Raw genomic sequence first — 26,066 nt, 5'->3', positions numbered from 1 at the left:
GCGAGGCCTTCGGGCTGACCACCTGCTGTCTTGCCGCAAACCCACCTTAAACTGGACCAGGCCCTCCCCGGGCCAGTCCTCTATTCACGTGCAAGTTCATTTATCCAAGGCGTTAATGTTTTGACTCCTGATGGAATGTTAGGATCTGGGTATGGAAATACGGAAATAAGTATTTGTTAAACAACCGTATTTATGGGGCAGCTACCGTGTGCTTGAATGGTGCAAGAGCTGGAGACGTGAATAGAGTATCCCCCTTGTCCTCCAGGGGCAGTAAGTGGCTGGAGAGTCATTCACACGTATTTACTATGTGCCCAGAACCCAGCAAGTCATAAAGAAGCGTCTCTTTACTGTTAATCGGTGTGTGGTGCAGACAGGTGTAGATGCTGGGCCCTGAACTCAGCCTGGGGAGCGGGGAGGTTGGAGGGCGGAGAAGGGTGAGGGTTGAGTGGGCCAGTGGGTAGAGGGGAAGGGAGGGAAGCAGGGGCAGAGACCCTCAGCACCCTGTCCTGACGGAGCAGAGAGCTCAGATCCCTGAGCATGGTGGAACCTGCCCCGTGTCCACTGGAAAAGCAGAGTGGCCGGGGGAAGCTCTAGGGCAGCGGAGGCAGATGGCTCATCCCGCCTGCCTTCCTGGGCCGCCCAGAAGGTAGACTCGAGCGGGGAAGGTTCCAGATGCACGAACTCCGTGCTGTCCAGGTGTTCTGTAGGACTCAAGGCGCTTGGGTGTTGGTAGATAGGTCCCAGGGTCCAGCTGGTGCAGAAAATGCCTGAGATTAGAGTCCACTCTGTCCCTTGGTCTCTGCCTGTCCCAGCACATGCCGATTCACCAAACGCTTGCTTTTCTAGCTCCATGTCCACTGCTGTTCTCCCCTTTGACATCCTGAACCACTGTCCCTGACATCCTTTGTCTTTAGCTCAAAGTGGCACTTCAAGGGAGGGCTTTAGCCATTTTGTTCAGTTGCTCAGTTTTCCTGGGTCTCTCGCATGTCCCATGGTGTCAAACTTTTGATTCTTTTTTTTTTTTCCTTATTAATCTGTTTCATGTCAGTTTAAATCTTAGACCAGCCAGAAGAATCTAGAAGAGTAGAGGAAATTCACATCATAAGATGTGAAAATTCTGGAACTTTTCCTCCAATCTGTAATATTATCCCTCTGAAGAAAGTTTTGTGTGTGTGTGTGCGTGTGTGTTTTCCCTTTTAACTTCTATTATTTTAAAGCCCCACTGGGTCGTTGAAGCTGATATAGTTCTGGTGGACAGGACGGTGTTGCCCTCAGCCTATCTTTCATACCATCTTGGAATTGCCCTGCTCTGCCCAGGAGAGATACCAAGGTTTAGCCTTACAAAGATGGAGCTGCTTTTCCATTTTGATTTCAGAGATGCTCAGGAGACTTCCTCCTGCTTCCCTTATGCTCCAGATTATACAGGTAGCAGGTTACACTTACAAGTCATATACTTTTTACTATGAGCTTCTGCTATGAATATTTAGGTGGAAAGCTGCTCTCATCCGGAACCCTTCTGCGGCTCTCTGGGAGGATAGCGCAGCATGACCAGTTTGGTGATGGGCTCATTACTGCTGAGCCTTAGGGAGGAGCTGGCGGGAAGCTGACCTCACTGAGGACTTTCCCCACCTGCCCCCAGTCCTGCAGCGACAGCAGCTCCTGCTCGTCAGGGCTGTGAATTTATTCAGAAAAGAGGGAGGGTAACACATACACACTTTACCTGCTTGAAACTGATTGGCAATTTACCTCTGGGATTTAGTCTCTCTACCAATTAATTTATAGTCTGTTCCGCCCTTCTCTTCCCTTACCCGTCAGTCACCACTCTTTTCAGGGATAATTGCGAGGAGGAAGAGACTATGGTTTTCCATCAGTGTGTTTGTCACAGTTCTACTCTGCTGTTACACGAAAAGGTGGGCCCACCCGCCTCTCAACCACCTTTTCTTCCCTCTCTCAGTTCTTGTTCTGTTTCTTGTTTTTTGAACATGTTAGTGAAAGGACATTTGTATAATTGTGGTGGAATGAATTTCCATTTGCCAGTGTATGAAGAGCACACGTTCTGGGAGCCTGGCTGACTGTGTACAGAGAATGTTGGAGAAAGCGTGGCTGTTGGCTCTGACACTCGGATGAAGTGAAGGCTGGAATCCAGCCTTCCCCCTGCCTTTCTGGGCTTGGCTGGCGGCCCCGGACTGCTGGAAGATGTGTGCTGAGGCTTCAGGCTCAGTGGAAGGAGCGTCGATGGGCTCTCCACCTGGAACCCATCGGGCGTTCCCGTGTTCCCTCCCTGCCTCCTTGGGCCGCCCTGTTGAGAGACAAGCCGTCCTGCCGCAGGAAGGCGTGTCAGCATCGCTGCAAACACCTCGGTCAGGCGCAGAGCTCGGGAACTGGAGCATTTATCAAAACGGCTTCCACCTCTCATGATATCCACTGTTAGTTTTGTTAACAAAGAATGTTTCTATGTGGCTTGGCTGCTCCATAGATTTGTAACATATCAAGTCCTTTGGGACACCTCATCCCCCCGAAAGCTGGCAGCTCTGGGGGTGTTTTAAATTTTCCCCTCTGTCACAGGGGAGAGGAACTGATGACATACGGCGGGCCAGAGCCCCTAAAACAAATCTATTTCCACCTTTTATAGCAAAGCTAGGGGAGTTGCCGGAGTGATGCGTTGTTAATTTTGCTTCCTGATGCTGAGTGTACCTGATGGGTCTGCCATCCAGCAGCAGGCGGGGGCTCGCAGGGACTGGTGTGAGCCCAGCTGCTCTTCCTTCCCCCTGGGCAGGGGCCAAGATGAGCAGTGTCTACCCAGCAAACACGAGGATCACTTTGTTGCTGAAGATCGGGGGCCACAGGCGTTTCTGGCGTTTATCGTGGGACACACTACTGTCCTACAGCTCAGGCAACAGATTCTAAAAGAGGCCGTGTCAGGCAGAACTATTTGCACACATTTTCAGGTTAGAAGTTAAAAAAAAAAAAAAAGTCCAGTTATTTACGAAGGTGCCTATCACGGTTTATGCTCTTTGATAAAATATTCCAAATAATCCACAATATTTTTCTTATTAAACACTATGAGAAAGATGAAAGGCAGGTGACCAGGTGTTTCTAATATATGCAGTATATATGTTGGATGAATTCACTGTAACAGTCATCACTGTTGTGGTAAAATGTCAAGAATTGCCAATTCAAGGGAAGAAGTCTGAAGTTTAATAAAAAAAATGTGAAGACGTTATAAACATCACTAGTAATCAGTGAAATGAAGATAAAAGCATGCATTTCTAAGCCTCAGATTGGCAGAGATGAGAAAACAACACTCCGTGTCAGGGAGGGACTGGAAATGTGACTTCTCAGGTACACTTGCTGAGTATTGGCTGCTTACCAGTATATTAGGACGACTCAGAAGATGCGTGTGCTTTTTTGACGTGACAGTTACCTTCATCCGTGATTGCTCAGTGCGGCTCCATTTATTTCGTGTGACTGTCAATGGGGCGCTTCGCGGGCTCGGTGCCCCTGAGATGTGACTCACTGCACGGAGGGCTTGCACTTAGTCCCAGGGAAAGCCTGAGTTGCTGCGCTGGTGACTGGAAAAATGTTTATCCTGGACAGAACGAACACAGACTCGCGAGCAGGGGTCTCGACGTGTTGTCCAAAGGAACACTTTTTCATTTCCTTCCATGAGTCATGAACATCTGCATGGGGCCATCCTGGCCAGCCAACTCACACACAAGCTGGTAGAAGTTAACTTTCATAATCTGAGGTCGACCAGCTAGTGCAGTTGTGTTTAAGTTTCTGTAGGATACTGATTTCTGAAATCAGTCACGTACCCCACCTTACTCAGTTTTTCCCAGCAGTGATGTTTCAAAATTGTGACCACCTGGAAGAACTCGCCCGTGTCTCTTAATTGGCTGTAATTGCTGTCCTGCCATGGTCGATGTGCCTGTGAGCTTCTTTCGGTCATAACATTTTTGATACCAAATGCATTTTTTTTTTTCCTTTCTAATTTTCCAGATACCAGCTGGGTGTCCTACAATTAAATTCTGTCCTGACTACCCAACGTTAGCTCAAACCCTGTGGGTAAAGGGCTCAGTCCCGCCGGACTCTCCCCTCCTTTATACGCTACTTACCATCTGGGTCTCCATCTACACCTTTCACCACCCAGGTGGAAATCTTTGGTTTCCACAGTGCCCTCCTCAGGTTCAACAATTTGCTAGATTGGCTCACAGAACACAGAAAGTGCTTTACTTAGGGGTTTACGGGTTTATGATGAAAGACGTAATTCAGGAAGAGCCAAGTGGAAGAGCTACGTGGGAGGATGTGTGGGTCGGGGGCCACGTGGGGGCGCGGGGCCCCTCCACCCTCCCAGCACGGCGGTGTGCTCACCACCTGAACACTCTCTGAACCCCATTGCTTAGGGATTTCTATGGAGGTTTTATCATATGTCGGCCTGATTACAACAAGTACAAGGATATTGTGGATTAGAAGAAAATCAGAAACATGTGGCATCAAAGAAATTTTATGTTCATTAACAGACCTCTTTGGACTATGCCTCCAGGCTCCCCCAGAGATATCTTCATTCATTAACTCCGACGGGATCGTTAGATTTGAGAAGTTAGAACATGTGAGCATGTGAACATATGTACTTTGTAACTTCTAAAAGACTGTACAAATGTATTACTAGGTCAGTACTGTTGATTGATCATCTTATTAAAGATTGCCAAATATTTTGGGTTCCATCATTTATTAGGAACTCTGAAGTTTTCAGGTAGCCTTTGGATGAAAGATTTAGTTTTTTCTCTTGTATTGTTTGGTTGAATTAATCATGGCGGTCTGCATTTTAATGTCTCCTTTTTCAAAGTGTGTTTATTAGACTGCTGAAGTGCTTTTCAGGTGCTTTGTACGTAGATACTCAGAATGAGAGGTTAACCGGAGCCATGTTTCCCATCTTCTGGGAGCATTTAAACGTCTCTGCTTTCCCCATGTCCAGCCCACCATGCTTTACCTGCTCTACCCCTTAGGATTGGCCCGTAACAGGTGGTTCGTGGTTTAGTCGCTGTCATGCCTGACTCTCTGCGACCCCATGGACTGTAGCCCACCAGGCTCCTCTGTCCATGGGATTGCCCAGTCAAGAATACTGGAGTGGGTTGCCATTTCCTCCTTCAGGGAATCTTCCCGGCCCAGGGATCAAACCCGCGGCTCTTGCATCTCCCCGCGTTGGCAGGCGAATTCTTTACCACTAACACCACCTGGAAAGTCCATGTACCATAGGGTTCCAGGCCAATTTCAGAGAAGACTGGCTGCTTCTCAGGGCCTGGTACTACCCCACTATATATTGTGTTGGCCAAAAAGTTTGTTCAAGTTTTTCTGTAAGATGTTGCGGGTTTCACATCTTACGGAAAAACCAGGATGAATTTTTGGGCCAGCCAGTAGTTCCTGGTCTTAAAGGGGACGTTGCTCTGAACCCGTTGTCCGCTCTTCCTCTGTAACTAGTGTCAGGATGTCTGGGTGGGTCAGTGAAAATCACGTTCATCAGCACTTATGTGCCAGCTCTTCCGCAGTGATCTTACGTTATTTCTAGTTTTCACAGAAACTGTGAAATGGGTATTCCTCACCCCCATTTTTCAGAGAAGAAATTAAAGTCCTGAGAGGTAGCATGACTTCCAGGTTAGGTTTGGGAAGTTCAGGAGCCGGAAATCAAGCCCAGGGCTGCTTTGCTCCGGTGACCGAGGGACCCTGGGCACTCAGGGTGCCGTGAGCCCTGGGCGGGGTCTGGGAAGGCACAGAAAACTCTGCACCACCACCCCCCCAACCCCCGAGGAGGGTGCTGCCTGTTCCTCATCAGGATGCCGAGGGGGTTCCAGAAGGACTTAATTAAAAGCTCTGCATAAATGCATGACTTTATATTAGGTTGGTAGAGGTTTCCTGCCAATACATGAAGTGCTGAGAATCAATAGGAAGAAGTTTACAGTTACAAAGTAGAAACGAGCGGAGCATGAAAGGCTAATTGGGACGTGTGGAATGTTAGGAAGCGTGCAGATTTATGTTTGTGAGTTTGGAAGACGCTCCCCTAGCAGTTTCTGGCGGGTTTTCATAACTGATGGACCGAAAGTAGCTGGGCTCCTCAGATGAGCCCAGCAGGGCTTCGTTTAAACACATGCTCTCCCAGAGCGCCCTCCTCTCCTTGCAGCTGACGGGCACGCACCTGTGTTCCACTGGGTGTAAGATGCTTTAGGGTCGGAGAGGAAGTGAAGACAACAAGGGCGCTGTCACGTGATTTCAACACGGTTTATCCGCGTCCTGCCCCGAGATGGTGCCTGAGCCCCTAGCGTGACTGGCAGGGGCGTCAATGCCCCCGGGGAAAGGGGATCCCCGTTGTTACAAGGGAGAAAGACCACAGTGGTTCAGCGCTGACAGCAGATCTAGACTCTTGCTTTCATTCAGCAAAGTGACTAGTTCTGAGTTGACTCGGCTCTCACGATTATAGGCCAAATGAAGAATTCTGTACTAACATTGAGTTTCTGATATGATTTTTAAAATTTAATTCAAAACACCTTTTTTTTTTTGGTATCAATAACTTCTAAAAATGTACCGTTTTACTTTTTTAATTGTCTAGGCATTTTCTTTCACCAAATACTTTTTTATGCTGTTTTGATGGAATTCTGTCAGTGAAATGAAAGGAAACTAAACCATGTGCCTGTGAAGAAGCAAGATTTAAGTGATGCTATATATTTTTTTATTTTAGGTTACACCACACTGCACGCGGGATCTTAGCTCCCCGACCAGGGATCAAACCCACAACCTCTGTAATGGAAACTCAGAATCTGAACCGCTGGAACCACCAGGCAGTCCCAAGGCTAGATACTTTGATTTTACTTAAATAGGCGGGAAAGGAGAAGAAAGCAATTGGTGTGTAGAACTCACGCGCTGTCTGCCAGGCACCCTCCTAGATTCCATGTGTTTACATATATATATATATGTTTGTATGTCTATATACTGTTATCTCACTTTGTCTGCATAGTATTTATAACCGTTTTGCAGATGACAAAGCTGTGGTTTAAAGAGATCAAATGCAAAAAAGAAAAAGATCAAATGACTTGCTAGTTAAGATGGGTTTAGAATATGAACCCAGGACTTTTTCTTTCAAAGCTCTTGTTTCTGTTGGTGTCTGTCTTGCAAAGACTAAGCTGCAGTTATCAGAAGGTTACAGAACACGACGTGGGGAAGCTGTAGCGTTGCTCTCGATCTAGTTACCTTGAGCAGCACGATCTTGTTAAGTAGGTGTTTCACGAGGATCCGAGGGTGAGTCTACAGGATGTGTGAGGGGAGTCGGGCCTCCCTAGGCGTTGAGCCTTTTTCCAAGGATCTCATCGTCTAGAGAAGACTGCATTGCTGGTCTCTGCTTATAATTGATTTTTAGAAATTCTTATTCGCAGCTGTCACTTGTGAAGCTGTGCTGTTTGGCTACTGTTTTTCTTCACGTGGGGGCTTTCCTGGTGGTTCAGATGGTAGAAAAAATACTCCTGCAACCTGGGAGACCGGGGTTTGATCCCTGGGTGGGGAAGATGCCCTGGAGAAGGGAATGGCAACCCACTCCAGTGTCCTTGCCTGGAGAATCCCACGGACAGAGGAGCCTGGTGGGCTGCAGTCCGTGGGGTCACTTGCTGACTTGGCCACTTAGTATCTTGAGCTGTGCCTCGCGAGCCGTCAGACCAGCAGCATAGCACCTACGCGTCTGGTGTGACTTTGAGCTCGGCCTGTGCTCATCCGGTCTGCACCCTCTGCGGTGCCTTCCCTGGTCCTTTGAGGCTCTTCAGACTTAAGGTGTCCATCACTGACCGTGCCCTCGGGGCCTCGCCTCTTCCGTGGACGCACGCCCCTCATTCTCTGGGTTGGCCCCTCCTCCTGCACCTCTGCGGGACTCTGGCCGTCCTCTCGTCAACGATGCACTCCCTTGTCAGCATGTTTCTCTGTGTAACTCAATACCGAGGTGCTCCAGCTTCATATATTTTAAGGTCTTTGATGTCGGGGATGATGATTTGAACAACAGTATTTTACACAAAGTGGGAGTTAAAAAGAAACCCCTTTACAAATGATTCAGTGTGACCTCACTTCAGTAAACTCGCTGGCAGCATAGGGATTGGTCAGGGACCGTGTCACGAGGGGCACAGGGGTCTGGCACTTGCACATCACTTGTGGGGCTGCCAGCCAGGGCGCTCCCGCTGGGAGACCCGATCGGCCCTCTCTGTTCAAGACGTGTAAACCGTTTGACCTTGCAGTCAAGCTTTTAGGAGTTTGTCCTAAAAATGCTGTTATGTATATGCAACCACATGTGTACAAGGGCATTCTTTATAGATTTACTTATTTTAGCAAAATATTGGAAAAAGTTAAATGTTCAATAGGGAAATGGCTAATTATACTGTGAGACACTCGTATGATGAAAGACTACACCGGGTAAAAGAGTGAAATAGATCCACAATCACCTTCCCTGGGAATCTTCACTGACAAGAATAAGGTGCAGAACAGATGCTAACATTTGTGTAAAGTTAAGTCTGCAGGGGGGCATGTGTGTGAGTGTGGGTGCATACAGCTCTACAGTGTGGAAACTTGCTTATAGGGAGGTCGGGGAGGCAGTGGAATTTACTCTTCACTGCTTACCCTTTCATAACATTTCAATATTATTATTATAATTTTTCCATGAAAAATATTAGATTAATTTTTTAAAAGTCTGATAGTACAGACTTATTCCCAAGTCTATTGACTTAAGAACAGTAGGTGAGATAATGTGTGTAAAGAGCTTAGCATAGTTCCGGATCTAACAGCGTGTCTTCAGTAAATGAAGCTGAGTGGGGGCCGTGGTGGAGACGGTGGAATTGGGTGAGGACGCCAGAACTTTACACTAGGAAGTCCTGGTGGTGAAGAACAGTGGATGTCCCATCCCCCTGCTCAGCCTCACCTGGGGATCTGGGTCCTCACAAAGAGATGGTCGGAAGTATGAAATAGTTCATAGTTCTGGTGCTTTGGTTTAAAAGATAAAGTTAAGAAGTAATATTTTCCCTTGTTCTTGTCTGCATTTTCATGTTTATTTTTTTTAACATAAAGTAATCGTGAATCACTTAATAGCAGGGAAAACAATTAAAAGCTGTATGTGTCTCCCCAGGGAAAAAGCAATTACTGAGTCAAACTTCGTAGCCTTGACAGATGAGCCGTGCTCCCTTGTGGTGTGGATCCTCGCCCACCACCATCGAGCTCCCGGGGTGTCCAAGCCTGGTTTCGAGGCGCAGGCTTTCTGACTCTAAGGTTAGGGTCTGATGCTTCCATCTGAGGATGTCCATCACAGGTTCGTGCTTTCCGTGAAGCTGCTGGGATGGGACCCGGCTTCTCAGGCACGTGACCGTCTGCTGGGGCCTCTGACCTGTGAGAGCCCTGGTCCCCAGCGTGAGTGACTGTCACATGTGCTTGTCAGGAATTCCTGCTTGCAGTTCTGCGTCCTCACCTCGGGTGACTGTCAGTGACTCGCACGCTTGCGGCTTCCTTGTCCACTTCAGTTCTGCTCCACCCTACCCTCTGTGACAACCAAGGCCTAAGAGAGGGACAGGTTTTCTCTGGGAAACCCTGCTGAGGGGAGGTGGGGACGACACGGAGAAGAGATCCCCGGTGACCCGTGGGCGACTATGGTGGTGCTTTGTCCATGGTCCATGGACAGAGCATGGTGCATGTTGGTCCACGTTTCTTCTTCTGAGTTTTGTGGCTTTGTGGTTTGGTGGGCTGTGCTCATAAGACCATTAAGAGATGTGTTTTTAATCTTTGTGTCTTGCAGTTAGGTAATGATGTTAGTTTTTTTTTTACCAATATTAAAAAAAATCCATAAATGATTTAATTAAATGCACAGATGTCATTCAGATAGAAACGATTTCAAATGTTGCTTCTTTTGAACAGATATTCTTAGCTGAAAATTAACGTGTTTTTGACCAATTAGAAATTGCAAATAAATCATTTTTCTATAATATTTCAGCAGTGCTGTTAGGCGACATACAGTTGCATTAGGTGATTCGGTGTGTAGAGGCATCATGAATTAGTTTTTCACTCTTGCCATCAGAGATTTAAGTTTATGGAGAAATTGTGTGGTCATTCATCAAAGAAAATATATATAACAAAATAGAAAGTTAAAAAAACTTAACATTTGGTGTATAAACACAGGGGCTTTCCAAATAGCTCAGTGGTAAAGAACTAGCCTGCCAGTGCAGGAGATGTAAGTGATGTGGGATCGATCCCTGGGTGGGGAAGATCCCCTGGAGGAGGAAATGACAACCCACTCCAATATTCTTGCCTGGAGAATCTCATGGACAGAGGAGTCTGACAGTCTGCAGTCCAAAAGAGTCTGACTCGACTTAACAGGAAAAATTACAGAGGCATAGATGTAATCGAACCATTCACTTTCACCCTTTTCCCCTGTATCATTTTATTTTTATTGCCGAGTAAAAATTGGCACTTACCATCCAGTTCTGTAGGAATGCAGTCACTGGCCTCGGTAGCCGCTAACCTTCAACAGCCCCTGAAAGAAGTGCAGGGTGACGATCAGGAATGAGGCATTCTGTGCTCCGGGAAAAACTGGAAGAACAGGCCTTCAGATAGTTAGATATTTTCAGGAGAAGATTGTATGAGCCCAGTTCTTGCAACTCTATATCTAGAAAAGCACTAAAATCCCGACTGCAGACACCTGTCCCTCATGACTAGCAGAGTGTGCGTGCATGCTAAGTCACATCAGTCGTGTCCCACTCTTTGTGACCCAGTGGGCTGTAGCCCACCAGACTCCTTTGTCCATAGAATTTCCCAGGCAAGAATACTGGAGTGGATTGCTCTGCCCCTTCCCTTCAGGGGATCTTCCAACCCAGGGATTGAACCTTCATTTCTTACATCTCCTGCTTTGGCAGGCAGGTTCTTTACCACTAGCGCCACCTGGGAAGCCCCGTGACTAGCAGTAATGTTCTGCAAAAATATGCTTCATTGCATGTACCCCCCTTTACCAGAATTACGTACATACTGACTGCCCTCCCCCATCTCTTTGGAGCAGCTTCTCAGATCTGTCGTGAGAGGCTGTCTCCTGGGCTCATTTTGCCCCAAATAAAAACGCATGACTCTCAGGTGCATTTTTTCAATTGACATTATTTATCAGATACTATTTCCTTTGAGATTAAAACAACCCAAAAGATAAGGTAGTTCTTAGTAAGAAGGCTCATAGTGGAGGAAAAAATATCTTAGTTCTAAATATTATATATCATTCTAGAGTTATAAAATAAGACGGGCTTTTTCTCTGAAAGAACAAAGATCTGGCATTTGATGGTTTTTAAAAGTCAGAGAGACTTTATTTCATTCCTGTGTAACTGGAAGCTGGGAGCCTTCAAAGTGTTTCTAAAACCAAAGATATTTCTTCACATGTATGGCATCTCATAAATCTGTGGGCAAGTAAACTGTTTCAAAAGCCCAGATTTGTTTTTGAAATAAAATATATGCTCGTGTTTCCCAGATCTGTATTTAAAATGATGCGCAGAGCTATTTATGTGGTGTCAGACTCGAAAAGACCGTCAGCATTTCAAAGAGCTCAAGTAAACAGTGGCTGACTCTGTCACTCCATGCAGAAATGTTTCCCAACTGTTTTTTAACCTTTCAAATTTTTTGATATTTGTAAACATCCAAAGATGGCTCAGTGGGTCAAGAATCCACCTACAATGCAGGAGACACAGGACACTCGGGTTCGATTCCTGGATCAGGAAGTTCCCCCGGAGAACTTGGCAACCTGGCAACCTGCTCTGTATTCTTGCCTGAAAAATCCCATGGACAGAGGAGCCTGGCGGGCTGTGGTCCCTGGGGTCACAGAGAGTTGGACACTAGTGAGTAAGCGCACACACACATACACAAAGTCTTACATTTTCATGGGTCAAATATATGTATCATTTGTTTCTTTTATTTACTTGTTGTTAAACATTCATTCCTAACCCCAGATCAGTTGAAGAGTTACTCATATTTCTTCTGTTTTCTTAAAAAAAAAAAACTTTTAAAACATTATAGAACTTTCGTCTTATTTTGTCATGTCAGATGAAGTGAAGATCAGATCATTTTTCTCCCAAATACTTAGTTTCTTAACACTGTTTCTTATATGAGCCATTTCTATCTTGATTAATGAGAACATATATTAAGTTTTTAGATATCTCCAAATGTATTTGTCAGTTCTTGCACCAGTTTTTATTATTATTGTTTTCCTATTAGTTTTTCAAAAAATTACTAGCTTCTGTCACTTGTTTTAATTTTTCAAATGAACATGGGGATTATTTTTTTTTAATTTTTTAGTGTACTTTATTTTATTTTTATATTTTCTTGGTCATGCTGTGTGGCATGTGGGGTCTTAGTTCCCCGACCAAGGATCAAACCCTCACCCCTTGAATTGGAAGGTTGGAGTCTAAACCACTGGACCGGGGAAGTCCTGGGGATCATTTTTAAAGTTGGAGAGTTGGACCATAAAGAAAGCTGAGCACCGAAGAACTGATCCTCTCGAACTGTGGTGCTAGAGAAGACTCTTGAGAGTTCCTTGGCCAGCAAGGAGATCTAACCAGTCAACCCTAAAGGAAACCAACCCTGAATATTCACTGGAAGGAATGATGCTGAAGCTCCAATACTTTGGCCTCCTGATGTGAACGACAACGGGCTTTGGGTTCGATCTGGGCTCTGGCTCTCACCAGGACCCCTGTTTTGTGTGTGTTTGTACAGCCCTCATTTTCCTTTTCTATAAAATATCAATCTTGAATTCTGCTGGTGACTAGATGAGGTGGTATCTGTGAAGGGCTCAGTGACTCAAGAAATACTAGTCATAGTAGTGTCATGATTACTCTTTTCATCTGTTCTTCCACCAGGCCTTTTGCAAGAGGTATTAGTAAAGCAATGAGCAACTTTTAGACATTCTTCTCTTTGATCTGTTGTAAAGGTGGAAAATCTATAAGGCAAATTGCTATTTTGATATTTTAAAGATAGCAGAAAAGCTGTGGTTTTTCCAGTAGTCATGTATGGATGTGAGAGTTGGATCATAAAGAAGGCTGAGTGCTGAAGAATTGATGCTTTAGAATTGTGCTGGAGAAGACCTCTGAGAGTCCCTTGGACTGCAAGGAGATCCAACCAGTCCATCCTAAAGGAGATCAGCTCTGAATACTCATTGGAAGGACTGATGCTAAAGCTGAAGCTCCAGTACTTTGGCCACCTGATGTGAAGAGCTGACTCACTGGAAAAGACCCTGATGCTGGGAAAGATTGAAGGCAGGAGGAGACGGGGACGACAGAGGATGAGATGGCTAGATGACATCACTGACTCGATGGACATGAGTTTGAGTAAACTCTGGGAGTTGGTGATGGACAGGAAGGCCTGGCGTGCTGCAGTCCATGGGGTCGCAAAGAGTCAGACATGACTTAGCACCTGAACAATAGCAAAGAAAGACCCAGGACTGCCGAGGTTGCAAAACTGCTAATTTACACGAGTATGTTCATCAGGGGCGGTGTCAATTAAACAAATGTAATCTGTTAAGTGAGGGGGCACCTTGACCTCTCCACTGCAAGGTCAGCGTGGGGTTCCTTTCAGTTGCAGCGTGCCTGCAGCGCCTCAGACACACTGGCGCAGACAGGCCCATGTGTTCTGTGTTCAGAACAGGTGATGGGGAAGCGGAGAGGAGAGGAATTCAGCATCATGCTTGAATTTTGTGTTTGAGACAGGCAGACAGTTAAATGCCTAAAGCAGCACAGGAGAGCTGCTTGAACTTTAAGAATGTTCCTTCTCCTCCCGTCTCCTGCTTCACCCTGAGATTTTCACATTTATATTAATTATCTTCACAGCTCGTATTAGGTTATACAATAGAATCTGAATTTCAAATAAATGTCACAATCGGAAAATAGGCCTATTACCCTTCACAGGCAGCCAGGGAAGAAAACGCGCTTCTGTTCCTGGAGCGTGTGGTCCTGTGAAGCACAGACCTTATTTTTCAAATACCTTGTCACCAAAACAACCAGGAAATCTCATTAAAGAGTCTCCAGGGTGCTGGGACCATGGCGGGACGTGGCCACGTGGAAGAGTGAGCCGTGGCCCCGAGGCCGGGCCCGCCTCCCGCTGGCCCCGGCATGAGCTGGGAGTCTCCTCCCGCTGGACCCAGGCCTCTCGTCTGGAGAGGGAGCACGTGTAACCAGCCGGTCTTCAGGGTCCTTTCTGGTGTCCACTTCTCTGAGCGGGCACAGGAGGCACCGCTCTGCGTGTTTTTCTGAGCCATTCCCAAGAAAAGGGAATAGGGCTTTGTTCCTCAGTCAGGCTCACGGTGCTCATGTAGGGAAAACTCGTCACCACCCCAGCGATGCTTTTCTGTTCATGTGTGTGTGTTTTGCATCATTGTGAAACAGAGGAGGACCCCATGGTCCTTTTCCCCCCAGGTCCTCAGCCTGCTTTTTGTCTGTGGACAAGCTTTAGGCAAAGAATAAGAGACATGAGATAATGCAGAAGCAAAGGAAAACAGTCAAAGGAGACCAAATAATAATAGTTTAGTCATCGAGCAGTGTCAAGGAGCTTGAGTTCCTCTTCCTGGGCTATAGATAACATCCTGATCCATACCCTGGGAGCTGTCCTGTGGATACTGAAACCCCCACCAGGTGGAAGGAGTCAGCTACATGCTGACCAGCCTGTAGCTAAGACATAAGCTGCCACAATCCTGAAAATTGGCCTCAGGGACACAAACTGGCCCTGTATTTTCCCAAGGAGCAGAGGTTCAGTGTCCACTGATTCCGTGCACTCAGAGATGTTCTGGATCAGAACTGCTGTGAGTAACGGGAATTGACTGTATTCTTTTCATTGTTTTCACGATTCAGATATCTTGCAATTTGAGTTAAATGCTTTCATGTACTAGCTAATCCTTAAAACTTACAGAAAAATGCAGAACTGTGTTTCCAGGGGGTTTAGCAGAGAGCCCAGGATGATCAGGACTGGTTGGGGCTGCTCAGGGCGGACGGAAGCTGAGATGTGGACCTCAGTTTCACTCTCCATCTCGATGCAGTGTTCAGGCATGATCTAGCAGGTGTGGGAATTAGAATTAAGGAGTGCTGCATGATTTGCGTCCTTATGAACGACTTGCTGAGAAGCCTCAGTGCTGTGCTTTGGCTATTTTCATGAGGCCTGCTGTAGGGAGAGGAGGAAGCATTTGCGGTATCACTGTGAGTTAACGGATGGTGTCTCTTCTCAGTGAAACAGCAATTCGGAAATACCTAACATGGGCATTCCCAGTGGGGGTTACTCCTTTGACTTGGGAAGAGGTTCTTTTTAAAGGACAGAAAGAAACATCATCCTGTTCCTCCAGGAGCTTAAAAATCCAAGAGATGGGCCAGCTTCCTGATGGGTGGGCGCAGTGAGGGTTTCGTGGGCTTCTCAGGAAGAAAGAAGGGATGGGTCAGTTCTGTGTGGGCAGAGTATGAAGGATAAGACCTGGTGTCACAGAGGTGGAGCATCTCTGGAGTTATGGACCATGTCAACAGGAAACTGTTTTGGTTTGAAAAGAAAACTCATAAGGAACTCACCAGGACTGTGTCTATTGCAAAAAGTGAGGTTGGCTGGCATTTATCAGGAGAGGACGAGCAATGGGAACGTCAGGGACAGCCTGGGACCAGGCAGGAGTCAGGTCAGCCTGGCCCTGAATGTGGTGCTCCTTCCAGTCAGGAGGACCGCACTGGCCAGCCCAGCAGTGGCTGGCTGTCATGGTGCTGCCAAGAGGATCGATAGAAAGAGAGGAAGAAAGAAAAGGCTTCAGAGAAGAGGCGACACTGAGTCACCATTTGTAGGTAGAGAAATGTTTCCGGCTGTTGGTGTCTACCTGATAATTGCAGTGCTATCAGCTATACTTCAGGAAAATATAAAAAAGTAAATCCAGCGGGGGAGAGAGAAGGTGGGATTATTTGAGAGATTAGCAGCATTGAAACATAAGCGTTACCATGTGTAAAGTAGACGGCCAGTGGGAATTCGCTGCGTGACACAGGAGCCCAAAGTTGGTGCTCTGTGACAGCCTCGAGGGGCAGGCTGGGCAGGGAGGTGGGAGGGAGGTTCCGGAGGGAGGGGACATGTGTCCACCTACGGCTGGTTCATGTTGACGTCTGGCAGAAACCAACACAAGGTTGTAGCATAATTATCCTCCAATTAAAAGCAAAATTAAAAAAATAAACACAGAAGCAGACCAAAAAAAGTAATTATGGAGCTAAGAACTGGCAAAGACTCTTTGCTCCACTCTAGCCAAGACTCCAGGATTTTGTATGCAGCGACTTTGTTTGGAGGATCTTAGATGAAATCAGTTTATTTAGAATATTTAGGAGAGAAGGATTTTGAACCTGGAGGCCATGTCTTCTGTGTAACAGTATTATTTCTAATTACCTAAAATAGTTTTTAATATGCAGTTTAGTGAGTTGATTTAAAACAAGTGTTAATTTTACTTGCCATAGCCATTCGGCTTGCTAATTATTTCTGGGTGAACCGTTAGTCTTTTTCATTAGCAGAGTATTTTTTGTTTTAAGGCCGTTCTGTACATGAAGGGTTATCGCGTTTTATTTGAACGCTGCGTTTAGTGGGTAATGAGTTATGCTGTCACTCTCTAAATGTGTATCATGTGGGACTACTGTAAACACCTTTCATTAAAGACAAAAATAAATGATGGCTAGTTGATTGGCCGAAGTTGAGATTAACTAGCAGTTTTGATGTTTCATTCGACTGTGATAAGACTCTGAAGAGCATTAAGGATGAATTTGGTATATTTGTTTTACAGTGTGTGTTATTTTTTATATGCATTGTGAAGAATTTTTTTCCCCTGGCATATTTAAGAAACTATTCATACTAATGGGTACTAGTAACATGAACTTAATTTTAACTGATATTTTTCTCAAGTGAAAATTTGTGAAAGAGTGGTTGGGAATTCAACTGCCATTCCAAACATGGTGACATCTTTAGATACTTATTAACCAGGGTTTAAATTAATTTTGCAGGGTCTTTTGTCTGCAGTCATTCCCTCATGTATTCGTTTAATTACAGATTTTCACCTTTTGACTTGTGACAGTAAAACTGATTTCTCTTGGAACTGAGTCCAGTGATTTGTGTGTGTGTGTTTTAAAAAAAAAAAAAACATTAAAAAGTTGTGTTTTTCCATTTGTCTGTGTCCATCACAAGCTACTTTTCTCTTGAGGACTCCTCTCTTCTTGAATAATTAAGAAGTTTCCAGCATGGCAGAACACTTTCCAATCTCTCATTCTTGAAAACACGGCATTTATGTGCTAAGAATGGTATTGCTAGTCATTTCTCCGCTGAATTACAGTGATGAAAAGACATCTCTTCTGAATGGGAACGCGGCCTTGTGTACTCAGATAACCGTTGTGTTTAGAACTGCCCTCGTTGCTCCTTTTTTTCTCCCCTTAGACTTAGTTTTAATAAAAGACATTATCTACACACAAGGTGCCGATTTCATTCTTGGTGTCGGGGGGTGGGGGGCTCTCTGATCTGCGTGCCTGGGCGCTGCCTCTCCTCGGGCCTGCCCTCTGAGCGAGCTGCCAAGCTCTTTGTAATTGTCTTGACAAGTGTGCGCTCCTTTATGGAGCAGCTGGGCCTCTGCCAGCCCGCGGAAGCCAGGCGCCCCAGGCGGCAGAGTCCAGTGCCAGGTTCTTGCTGGTGGCTTTAAGCCATACCTTAAATATGTTGCTGAAACCAATGGTGGATAGATAGTTATTTGAGGTAAGGATGCATTCATTTATTCTGGCGAGGAAGAGCATTTGTGAATGGTAAAGGGTGGCGGGCGTTTGCGAGCTGCAGACCCCCCTGTGTGCTGAAGCCTTCTCTTTCTGCCTTGGGGGCTTCCCTTGTGCCGCTTACATGCTCCAGAATCCATCAGAAAAACACATCTTGATGGTGCATCTTTAGAGGAAAGAGTTTATATACTTCATGCTGTCCGGTGTTAAAGGGCCTGAAGTAGAAAAGCAAGGTTGTTGCACCAGTGCCCACGATCACATCTAGGAATTGGGCACACCAGATCTGGGGGAAAATAGTCATTGTGTCCAAACGGACAGAGCCCAAGGAAGGAGTCCGGGATGCTCTTACTGCAACTGTGTTCAGACGTTCAGACGTTCTCCTGGGCGTTTCATGCTACTGCAGGTTAATGATATCCAAACGCAGTGTCCACCTGACCCTATATTGGTTATTTGCTAGAGGGAGAGATGTCCATGTCCACAGACAGTTACTTACCAGTAGGTTGATTTGGCATGAAAAGTGTGACTCTTTCTATTTCTGTTGGCTTCAACCAAGCCAGCAGGAGATAAGTTTTCCTGCTGCCCAGTGAATTCCAGAATCTGTACAAACAGTATCTTCTCGTCTTTCTGCATATCTAGGCTGGACTCTCTGTGATTTTATTCTTTGTGTGTTGCATAAAACCCCTCCCCGAATAGCCCCCGTTATTCTCCAGGTAGAGCTTTCCTGGTAACGTGTGGCCTTGTCCCCGGGGACAGACTTCATTTGCTCGTGGCCTTTCTCTTCTGTTTTCCTCTCCCAGGGACGGAACTCTGCCTGGTTCCTGGCGACCCTTTGGTAAGATCTTTGCCCTATTTGAAAAGTTTCAGCTGTGTTCTTGGCTTCTTTAACTCCATCAGTTTGGGTCATATGAACATTCTGTAACCCAATCTTGTATGTTTCTCTAAAATGTATAAGTATGTTGATACAGATTTTCCTGAATTCAGAACTAGCTTCTACTAACATTATAGTAGTTGTTCCGTCGCTCACTCGTGTCTGACTCTTTGCAGCCCCATGGATTGTAGCCCGTCAGGCTTCCCTGTCCTTCATTATCTCCTGGAGCTTGCTCAAACTCATGTCCATTGAGGCGGTGATGCCATCCAACCATCTCATCCTCTGTCACTCCCTTCTCCTCCTGCCTTCAATCTTTCCCAGCATCAGGGTCTTTTCCAGTGAGTTGGTTCTTTGCATCAAGTGGCCAAAGTATTGGAGCTTCAGCTTCAGCATCAGTCCTTCCAATGAATATTCAGGGTTGATTTCCTTTAGGATGGACTGGTTTGATCTCCTTGAAGTCCAAGGGACTCTCAAGAGTCTTCTCCAGCACCACAATTCAAAAGCATCAATTATACTAACATAACATGATGTGTTTTATTTCTCTACACTATTTTATTACAGTTCCTTTCTGAGTAACATCACCTGTGAGATAAGAGAGGTGAAAACACTTTAAATGAACCCATTTACTTTTTGCCGTGTAATTAAAATTCCAATGAGCCTGTTAATATGTCGATATTAATATATCAAAATTAAAGAAAATGCTATTTCTGGAAGTACTCAAAGGTCATTCCCTAACACATAGGTGCCTAAGAAAGTGAAACATGTTATTTGTTCTCCGAAGGAAGGCAAGGGGAGGCTAGAAAGGTGGTTGGGTCCCTCCAAAGCCGTATGTGAATTTTCTGCCCAGCCATGAGGGTTTTTTTTTTTTTTTTTTGCCATGAGGGTTTTTAAAAGGAAAAACTGAAGAAGTCATCTCAGCTAATCACTCAGATGTGGGGGTTAGGCTGGTGTGCCAGCCTGTGGACTTCTTGTGATTTTTTCTTTAGATGTTAGCTTATTCTCATAGTTTGTTCGAGCGATTACTGAAGGGGATGCTAGGGAAGCAATCTGGTCACCTGTTAATGACTTAGTCTTCATTTCTTTTCCTCTGATCTATGGAAAGAACAAATAGGCATTGTGTGGTTCAGAGATCTGAAAGGTGTGCTTGGGCTGGAGATGAATAGAACATGCGGGTGTCTGATTTCAGGTTAGTGACAAGACCAACAGGGGCCCCCTCTTGCGAGCTCTTTCCTGCCAAAAGTTGCTCACAGCCTTACTTTTCAGCTTCTTGTGAAAAGTAGTATTTTTGAAATTTGCCTACTCAACATTGTGACATCTATAATGGAGCCTGGTGACCATGGGGTTTTATGTCCCCCGAGGAACGAGTGTGCGGTCCTTACACAATAGAATGAAACTGATTACACAGTAGAATTAACAGATTCTTCACGTCCTAAAACCTGAAAGAGCTCAGCCTTGAAACCGCTATTTCTGCAGCTGCTAGTGCTGGAACCGAGGCCGATAAATCAGCACCACGCAATGCTTGTCACTGACTCTGGACCACAGTGAGGTTTGACCGTGAACCTGGAGGCGAGACATCGGAGGGTTTCACGTCACTAATGGAGAGGTTATGCCACATTGCTCTTCTTCTGCCAGAAGCAGATCCGCCAGCGCAGTAAATAAGTTGGATGAATGTGGAATATGATAATGTGGCTCTGTCACCCGTTCTTAACTTCAGCACGTCCCAGGTTGCTCCAGCTGCAGACACACGCATGGAAATCATTTGGGGAAAATCCAGAATTCATCCCGTGTTCTCTGTCTCAGTGGGTGACTGTTTTTTTTAACAGTCTGTTTCTTTTTTTAACCTTTCATGGGCCATTTTTAACCTTTAGTTTAACTTATCTTGTGTCCTATGTACCAGAAATGAATTAAGTACATTATGAACAAGATCTTTTCCTAGGAGATAGGTACTGTTTTCTATGAGAAGCCTGAGGGCCCAACGCAGTCAGAGGCTGTGTGCAGTGATAGCACCTTCCCCAGAAGGCTCCTGAGCGTAGTGACAGCACACGCCTTTGGAGGGAAGAGGCTTTCTTGTGTCTCCCAAGGGTGCTGAGCCGGGTCACTGACAGCCCACCAGCGTGACTGAGTGCTGAGATGTAGAAGGCGGCTCGGGCATATTTAAAATTTATATCTGCGGCGGTGACAAGCCACTGAGTACGGTGGAGGGGAAGACAGATTTCCACTGAAGCTCAGCCAAAAACACTTTCCCCCACAACTCTGACAAAACAGTGCCATAAATGAATAAATCTGGGTTCCGTGAAAACTTCCCACGTGACGGCTGTCTCAGACACCAGGGCCATGCCCAGGCATCTAGTAAGCCACCTCACAGGTGCACGGGCATTTAATTCGGAGCTGGGTGTTCTCAGCTCTGTAATCCAGGTGGGCTGTGATGCCGGGGTGCACCCCTGGCGTGCCTTGGATGGTCACTTGGAGCAATGCTGTTCCCTTTTAATGCATTTATTATCATGAAGTTATGTGCTTTCTTGGTAGTATCTAGAGCCTAGAAATCAAATCACCGACCTGTGGGCTTGATAGTAACTCAGTGGTAACAATGCCAAGTTTTAGAAGATGGGTTTGGCTGATTTAAGTTCACGGCAATTGTCTTTACCATTGTAGAAATTTGACATCTAAAGCTTTTCATGCCGGAGATCCCCGAGTCCGTTTAAACCTGCTCGTGGGCCCGCGAGAGCGTCCAGACATCTCTGGTGTCGTCTCAACGCCCCCAGCACCTTAGGGTTTGGGCCTCTCCTGCGGCTCTTTGTCACCTCATTTTTGATGCACACAGCCTGTGCGTGGTGACTGCCGTGTGACCTCCAGCTGTGAAGTCTGGTCCTCTTGTTGAATCCTGGGCGTTAGGAGAAAGGTCTGGCCACTCTCTGTGTCCCGGCTGCTCCGCATCTCTCCCCGGGCGAGGGCAGCCCTGCCCCTGGTTTCCCGTGGTGTGCACTGGGAACCTGCTCTTTTACCAAACAGACGTGTCATTGATGGGATCCTGCAAGGGTATTAAGTGGAAGTGACATGACCAGATGTGAGGATAGGAAAGATTTGCATCTATAAAAATAGTTCCAGCTGTCCACCGGTGTGGGCTATCACTCTGTGTAATATTTCCTTCAGTTTTCACTTCTATTTTTTAAAAAAAATTACATAAAAATAACCATTACCTAAATTGGTGTATTTTATTTGAAACATCCAAAAAAAAAGTGTTGTTCATGTCATCTTACAATATAGTGAACTAATCCGGAAGTCACATTTTGGCAGAAGTGAGCAGAACTTGGTGATTATGAGGATGGAATGGGGGGATGGCAGTTCAGACTTTCTCCCTCCATCCTTCAGGGCCTGTTGGATGCAGTCATGGGCTTCCTTTAAGGAATGAGACCCTGAATAGAGTCAGAATAAAAGGAGGTTGTCACATCCATAGGTTTGTTCCATGTGAGGGATCCAGGACATGACATGACATGAATAAAGGACATTTGCTTCAGTTTCATTGTCTCAAGTGTCCAGGGAAGGACAACTGGAGACTGGGGATCCAAACATGATGTTTATGATTCTCTTGATGTGGGGGGGGTGGGAGACCGACTCTCCACGGGTGAGAGGTGACTCTGCTGTGTGTGTGTCCTCTTTCCAGAACCCGTGAAGGAAGCTGTCGCCATGGTCTGCTGGGCTCTCAGGAGAGTCACCCGGGTGCGTCCCCACCTGGCCCGGAAGGCCAGCGGCGTCTACCCGGGCTCTGAGCATCAGCCGTTGGGCCCGAGGCCGGCCGCCCCGGGAGCCGCGGGCAGCACGGTGGAGCTGCTGGGCAAGTCCTACCCCCGGGACGACTACAGCAACCTGACCCGCAAGGTCCTGTCCAAGGTGGGCCGGAACCTGCACAACCAGCCGCAGCACCCGCTCTGGCTGCTCAAGGAGCGGGTGAAGCAGCACTTCTACGCGCGGTATGCGGGCCGCGCCGGGGCCCCGCTCTTCTCCGTGTACGACGACCTCTCCCCGGTGGTCACCACCTGGCAGAACTTCGACAGCCTGCTCATCCCGGCCGACCACCCCAGCCGGAAGAAGGGCGACAACTACTACCTGAACGCCACGCACATGCTGCGCGCGCACACGTCGGCGCACCAGTGGGACCTGCTGCGCGCGGGGCTGGACGCCTTCCTGGTGGTGGGCGACGTGTACCGGCGCGACCAGATCGACGCCCAGCACTACCCCGTGTTCCACCAGCTGGAGGCCGTGCGCCTCTTCTCTCGCCACCAGGTGAGCCGGCCCCCGCGGGGTGGGGTGGGGGGCGGGGGGACCCGCGCGGTCTCAGGGAGGGCTGCCGCGGTTTCCCGGCTGATCCCAGCAGAGCTGCGCGGGGCCCTGGAGCTGCGGTCTCAGGGAGGGCTGCCGCGGTTTCCCGGCTGATCCCAGCAGAGCTGCGCGGGGCCCTGGAGCTGCGGTCTCAGGGAGGGCTGCCGCGGTTTCCCGGCTGATCCCAGCAGAGCTGCGCGGGGCCCTGGAGCTTCCTTGGCGTCTGTGCGTCATCCGTCCTTGACGGCGTCCTTGGTGCAGGCGGGGCCCAGGACGTCCTGGCCAGCGTGCTGTGTTAGTGAGGCAGGAACTGGCTGGCCTTTACCGCCCCTTGTCGGACTTTTGCCTTCCGGTCCTCACGTGCCTGTCTCTGTGTTTCTCCTGATGAGTGGGTGGTCAGTGACTCACACTTACCCTCCATCGCAGAGGGCTGGAGATGCAGGGCTGAGACCTGTGGTTAGGTCGCTCCAGTCCTCAGCGAGCAGAGGTTAATTACCCGGACGTGGTGTTGGGCACCGGTGAATTTCCTAGTAGCCCAGGGCACGGGCTCTCGCGGCTGAGACTAAGGTGCCTGCTTGCCCCAAGCTTTTTCCTCTGGGTCCCCTGCTGAACACTTGTGGCTGGTGTACGTGCTTTTCCCTGTGAGAGGGCGTCACTGTTCTATTCCCAAAGTATGTGTTTGGGTTCAGAGAGCCTTTTTGATTGGGAAATCTGATATTCTGGTCATTCTCAAAAGCACCCAACTCCTTGCATCTGGTAGCTGACATCCTAACATGTTGTGTGAATCTTTCTTTTTTTTTTTTTTCTTGGCAATTTTCGAAAATTCCTGAAAGCTTGAGTCTGTTTCCTAAAAGAGTGCAATGTCACTTGTCTTTCATTAACATATTTTTAAACCATCTCTTTTTTTATGTAAGAAACAAATGGAATTAATGAGGCACCGGAAATATCTTACATTACTCCCTTAGTGCTTCTTACAAACGTGTTCACTGAAACGGGAGGAATAATTATCAACAAAAGTCCCTCCCACAAAACATCAGGTCAGCATGTTGTTGGAGTGAGCAGGAACGGTGTCGGCTCTTGGGTTGTTGAATGAGCAGAAACAGTGTTGGCTCGTTGAGTTGTTGGATATGAGCAGGAATGGTGTCGGCTCCTTAGGCTGATAAGTAATCATCGCTTGTTGTGTTAAATGAGTCCCGTTGTAGGAGACCACTGCCTCAGGGTGCTCAACTCTTCCTGAGAATCTGTGAAAATGCAGAAATAGGTATTGGCTTTGCACAAAAGTCCACCTATGCTTCATCCCAGAACTGCTGAGATGAGCACTTTTCTACCTGGGAAAGCTGACTATTTTCTACGTTAAGGGTAGTAACTATTATAAGGATGCAGATTTGTTAGGAAACACAAAGGTCAGAGTCTGGGGAGTATGACCGAGTGATGGAATGTCACCTGCAGTTAATGAGCCAGCAGAGGTGTGACGTCAGGGAGCCGGTGTCCAGGTCACGACAGTGGCAGGCGCTCAGCCCAGTTCATCACGTTACAAAAATGAGAGAGGCCAGTGCCCACTGGTTGGTGAGGCTGCAAGCTGTGGAGACGGCAGGGGAGGCTGTGAGACGCACACTGGTGTTTTAGTGGAGGGAGAACCCCGGCTCCCTGAGAAGGTGGGAAACGGGCGGAGAGGGGATTAACCTCGCCTTGTTTCACACTTCTGCGGGGTCCAGGCCAGGTTTGTGGGGGGCAGGCATGGCTTGTCTTCGGATGATGTGACTGTATGTTCTGCCTTGTAGTCAGAAAGACTACACGCACACATGTACACATATGTATCAATACAGTAAGGTAGTTCCACACGCCTTGTTTCATTTGCTGCTCATCATAAAACCCTGTGAAGCAGATTACTTCCACTGCAGCCATGGAAGTCTGAAGCCCCAGCAGGTTTAGTAACTCACCCAGGGTCGCCCCGCCAGCTGGTGGCAGAGTAAACCCTGAGCGTCAACCGTTCTGCCGCATCCGGTTGCTTTTCACGGAGGACTTGCTCACGACCCAGCCAGGGCTTTAGTTCCAGGAACAGTGTCATGGAGAGAGGACTGGTGTTTTGTGGGTTCCTGGCCTCGGCTGGTACCAAGTCTGATCTAACCTTAACATCAAAAAGAGTTTTTTTCCTTCTTTCACTTTATTACTCTCTGAATAGGGGTTTTCTTTTTCCCATCATTGTAATCACGCTACACATGTAATTTAAAAAATTGTATTGTCATTCTGTAAAGTTTTCCTGTTATTTCATGATCTTGGCAATCGTTATTTTATTCACTGTGTAGTGTATTTCAGGAAGAAGAAAGGTGAATCGACAGATGTGGGGTAAAGGAAACAAGAATAAGCATAGAAATGGATATACGTTATGTATCTATTAGTTGTGAATAAAACCCTTTTGTGTTTCAGAAAAGGTGAAATGTATCAGTATTCACAAATTTAAATGTGTTAACTTTACTGATTTAAAGACATCCATTATCAGATTTTTTTTCAAATTTTCAATTGAAAATTGAAATTTTCAATTTCAACATTTTTCAATCAGAGAATCCCGAAACGAAATCACCAGAGGTTGAAAGTAAAGGGCAAGAGAAAGGTATATGAAGCATACACTTAAAGCTGGTAAAGCAGTTTTTAGTATTAGATAAAATAGAATATGTGGAAAAAATAGTAACTATGAATAAAGAGGGATAATACATGGACCAAGATGCTTTATGACTTAGGAATTTTAATGTGCCTGACGTCATAGCTGTAATACAGAAACCAAAACCGAAGAAATCCAAGTTTGAAAAGTTCATGATGATAGTAGGTTTTAAATGACTTCAATCAAAGATTGATGAATTAAACAGACAAAATGAGTAAAGAGCAGCAAATCTGAAAAGTATGACTAGCATGCTTGATTTGTTTGTTTTTAAAATTCTGTAACTATGTATGTGTGTTTTTGTTTGTACAGACAGACACATACACACATAAATTCTATACCCAAGTGTTAGAGGTATATAGTCACATGGAAAAACTTAAAATAAGTTGTCCATGTACTAGTTGACAGTTGAAGTTGTAAATAAATGTCAGAGATGCAATAACAT

General features: G+C 46.5%; 1 protein-coding gene across 6 annotated transcripts in view; it reads left to right on the top strand.

Moving 5' to 3' along the window:
* Positions 1-26,066, top strand: part of FARS2 (phenylalanyl-tRNA synthetase 2, mitochondrial) — a 288,633-nt gene that overhangs the window by 25,511 nt on the left and 237,056 nt on the right. For 5 of the 6 annotated variants that reach the window (XM_043908613.1, XM_043908612.1, XM_043908610.1 and 2 more), the window contains one exon: positions 22,310-22,929. In XM_043908613.1, the coding sequence (XP_043764548.1) occupies positions 22,333-22,929 (597 nt within the window). In that variant the 5' untranslated portion in view covers positions 22,310-22,332. Of the gene's footprint in view, positions 1-18,577; positions 18,613-22,309; positions 22,930-26,066 lie in introns of all 6 variants that reach the window. The other variant, XM_043908611.1, reaches the window with a different exon arrangement.

Source organism: Cervus elaphus, chromosome 7 (assembly GCF_910594005.1).
Source record: "Cervus elaphus chromosome 7, mCerEla1.1, whole genome shotgun sequence".
NCBI classification, from domain to species: domain Eukaryota; kingdom Metazoa; phylum Chordata; class Mammalia; order Artiodactyla; family Cervidae; genus Cervus; species Cervus elaphus.
The sequence above is the reverse complement of the archived record's forward strand: the minus strand, read 5'-3'. Positions and strand labels throughout refer to the sequence as shown.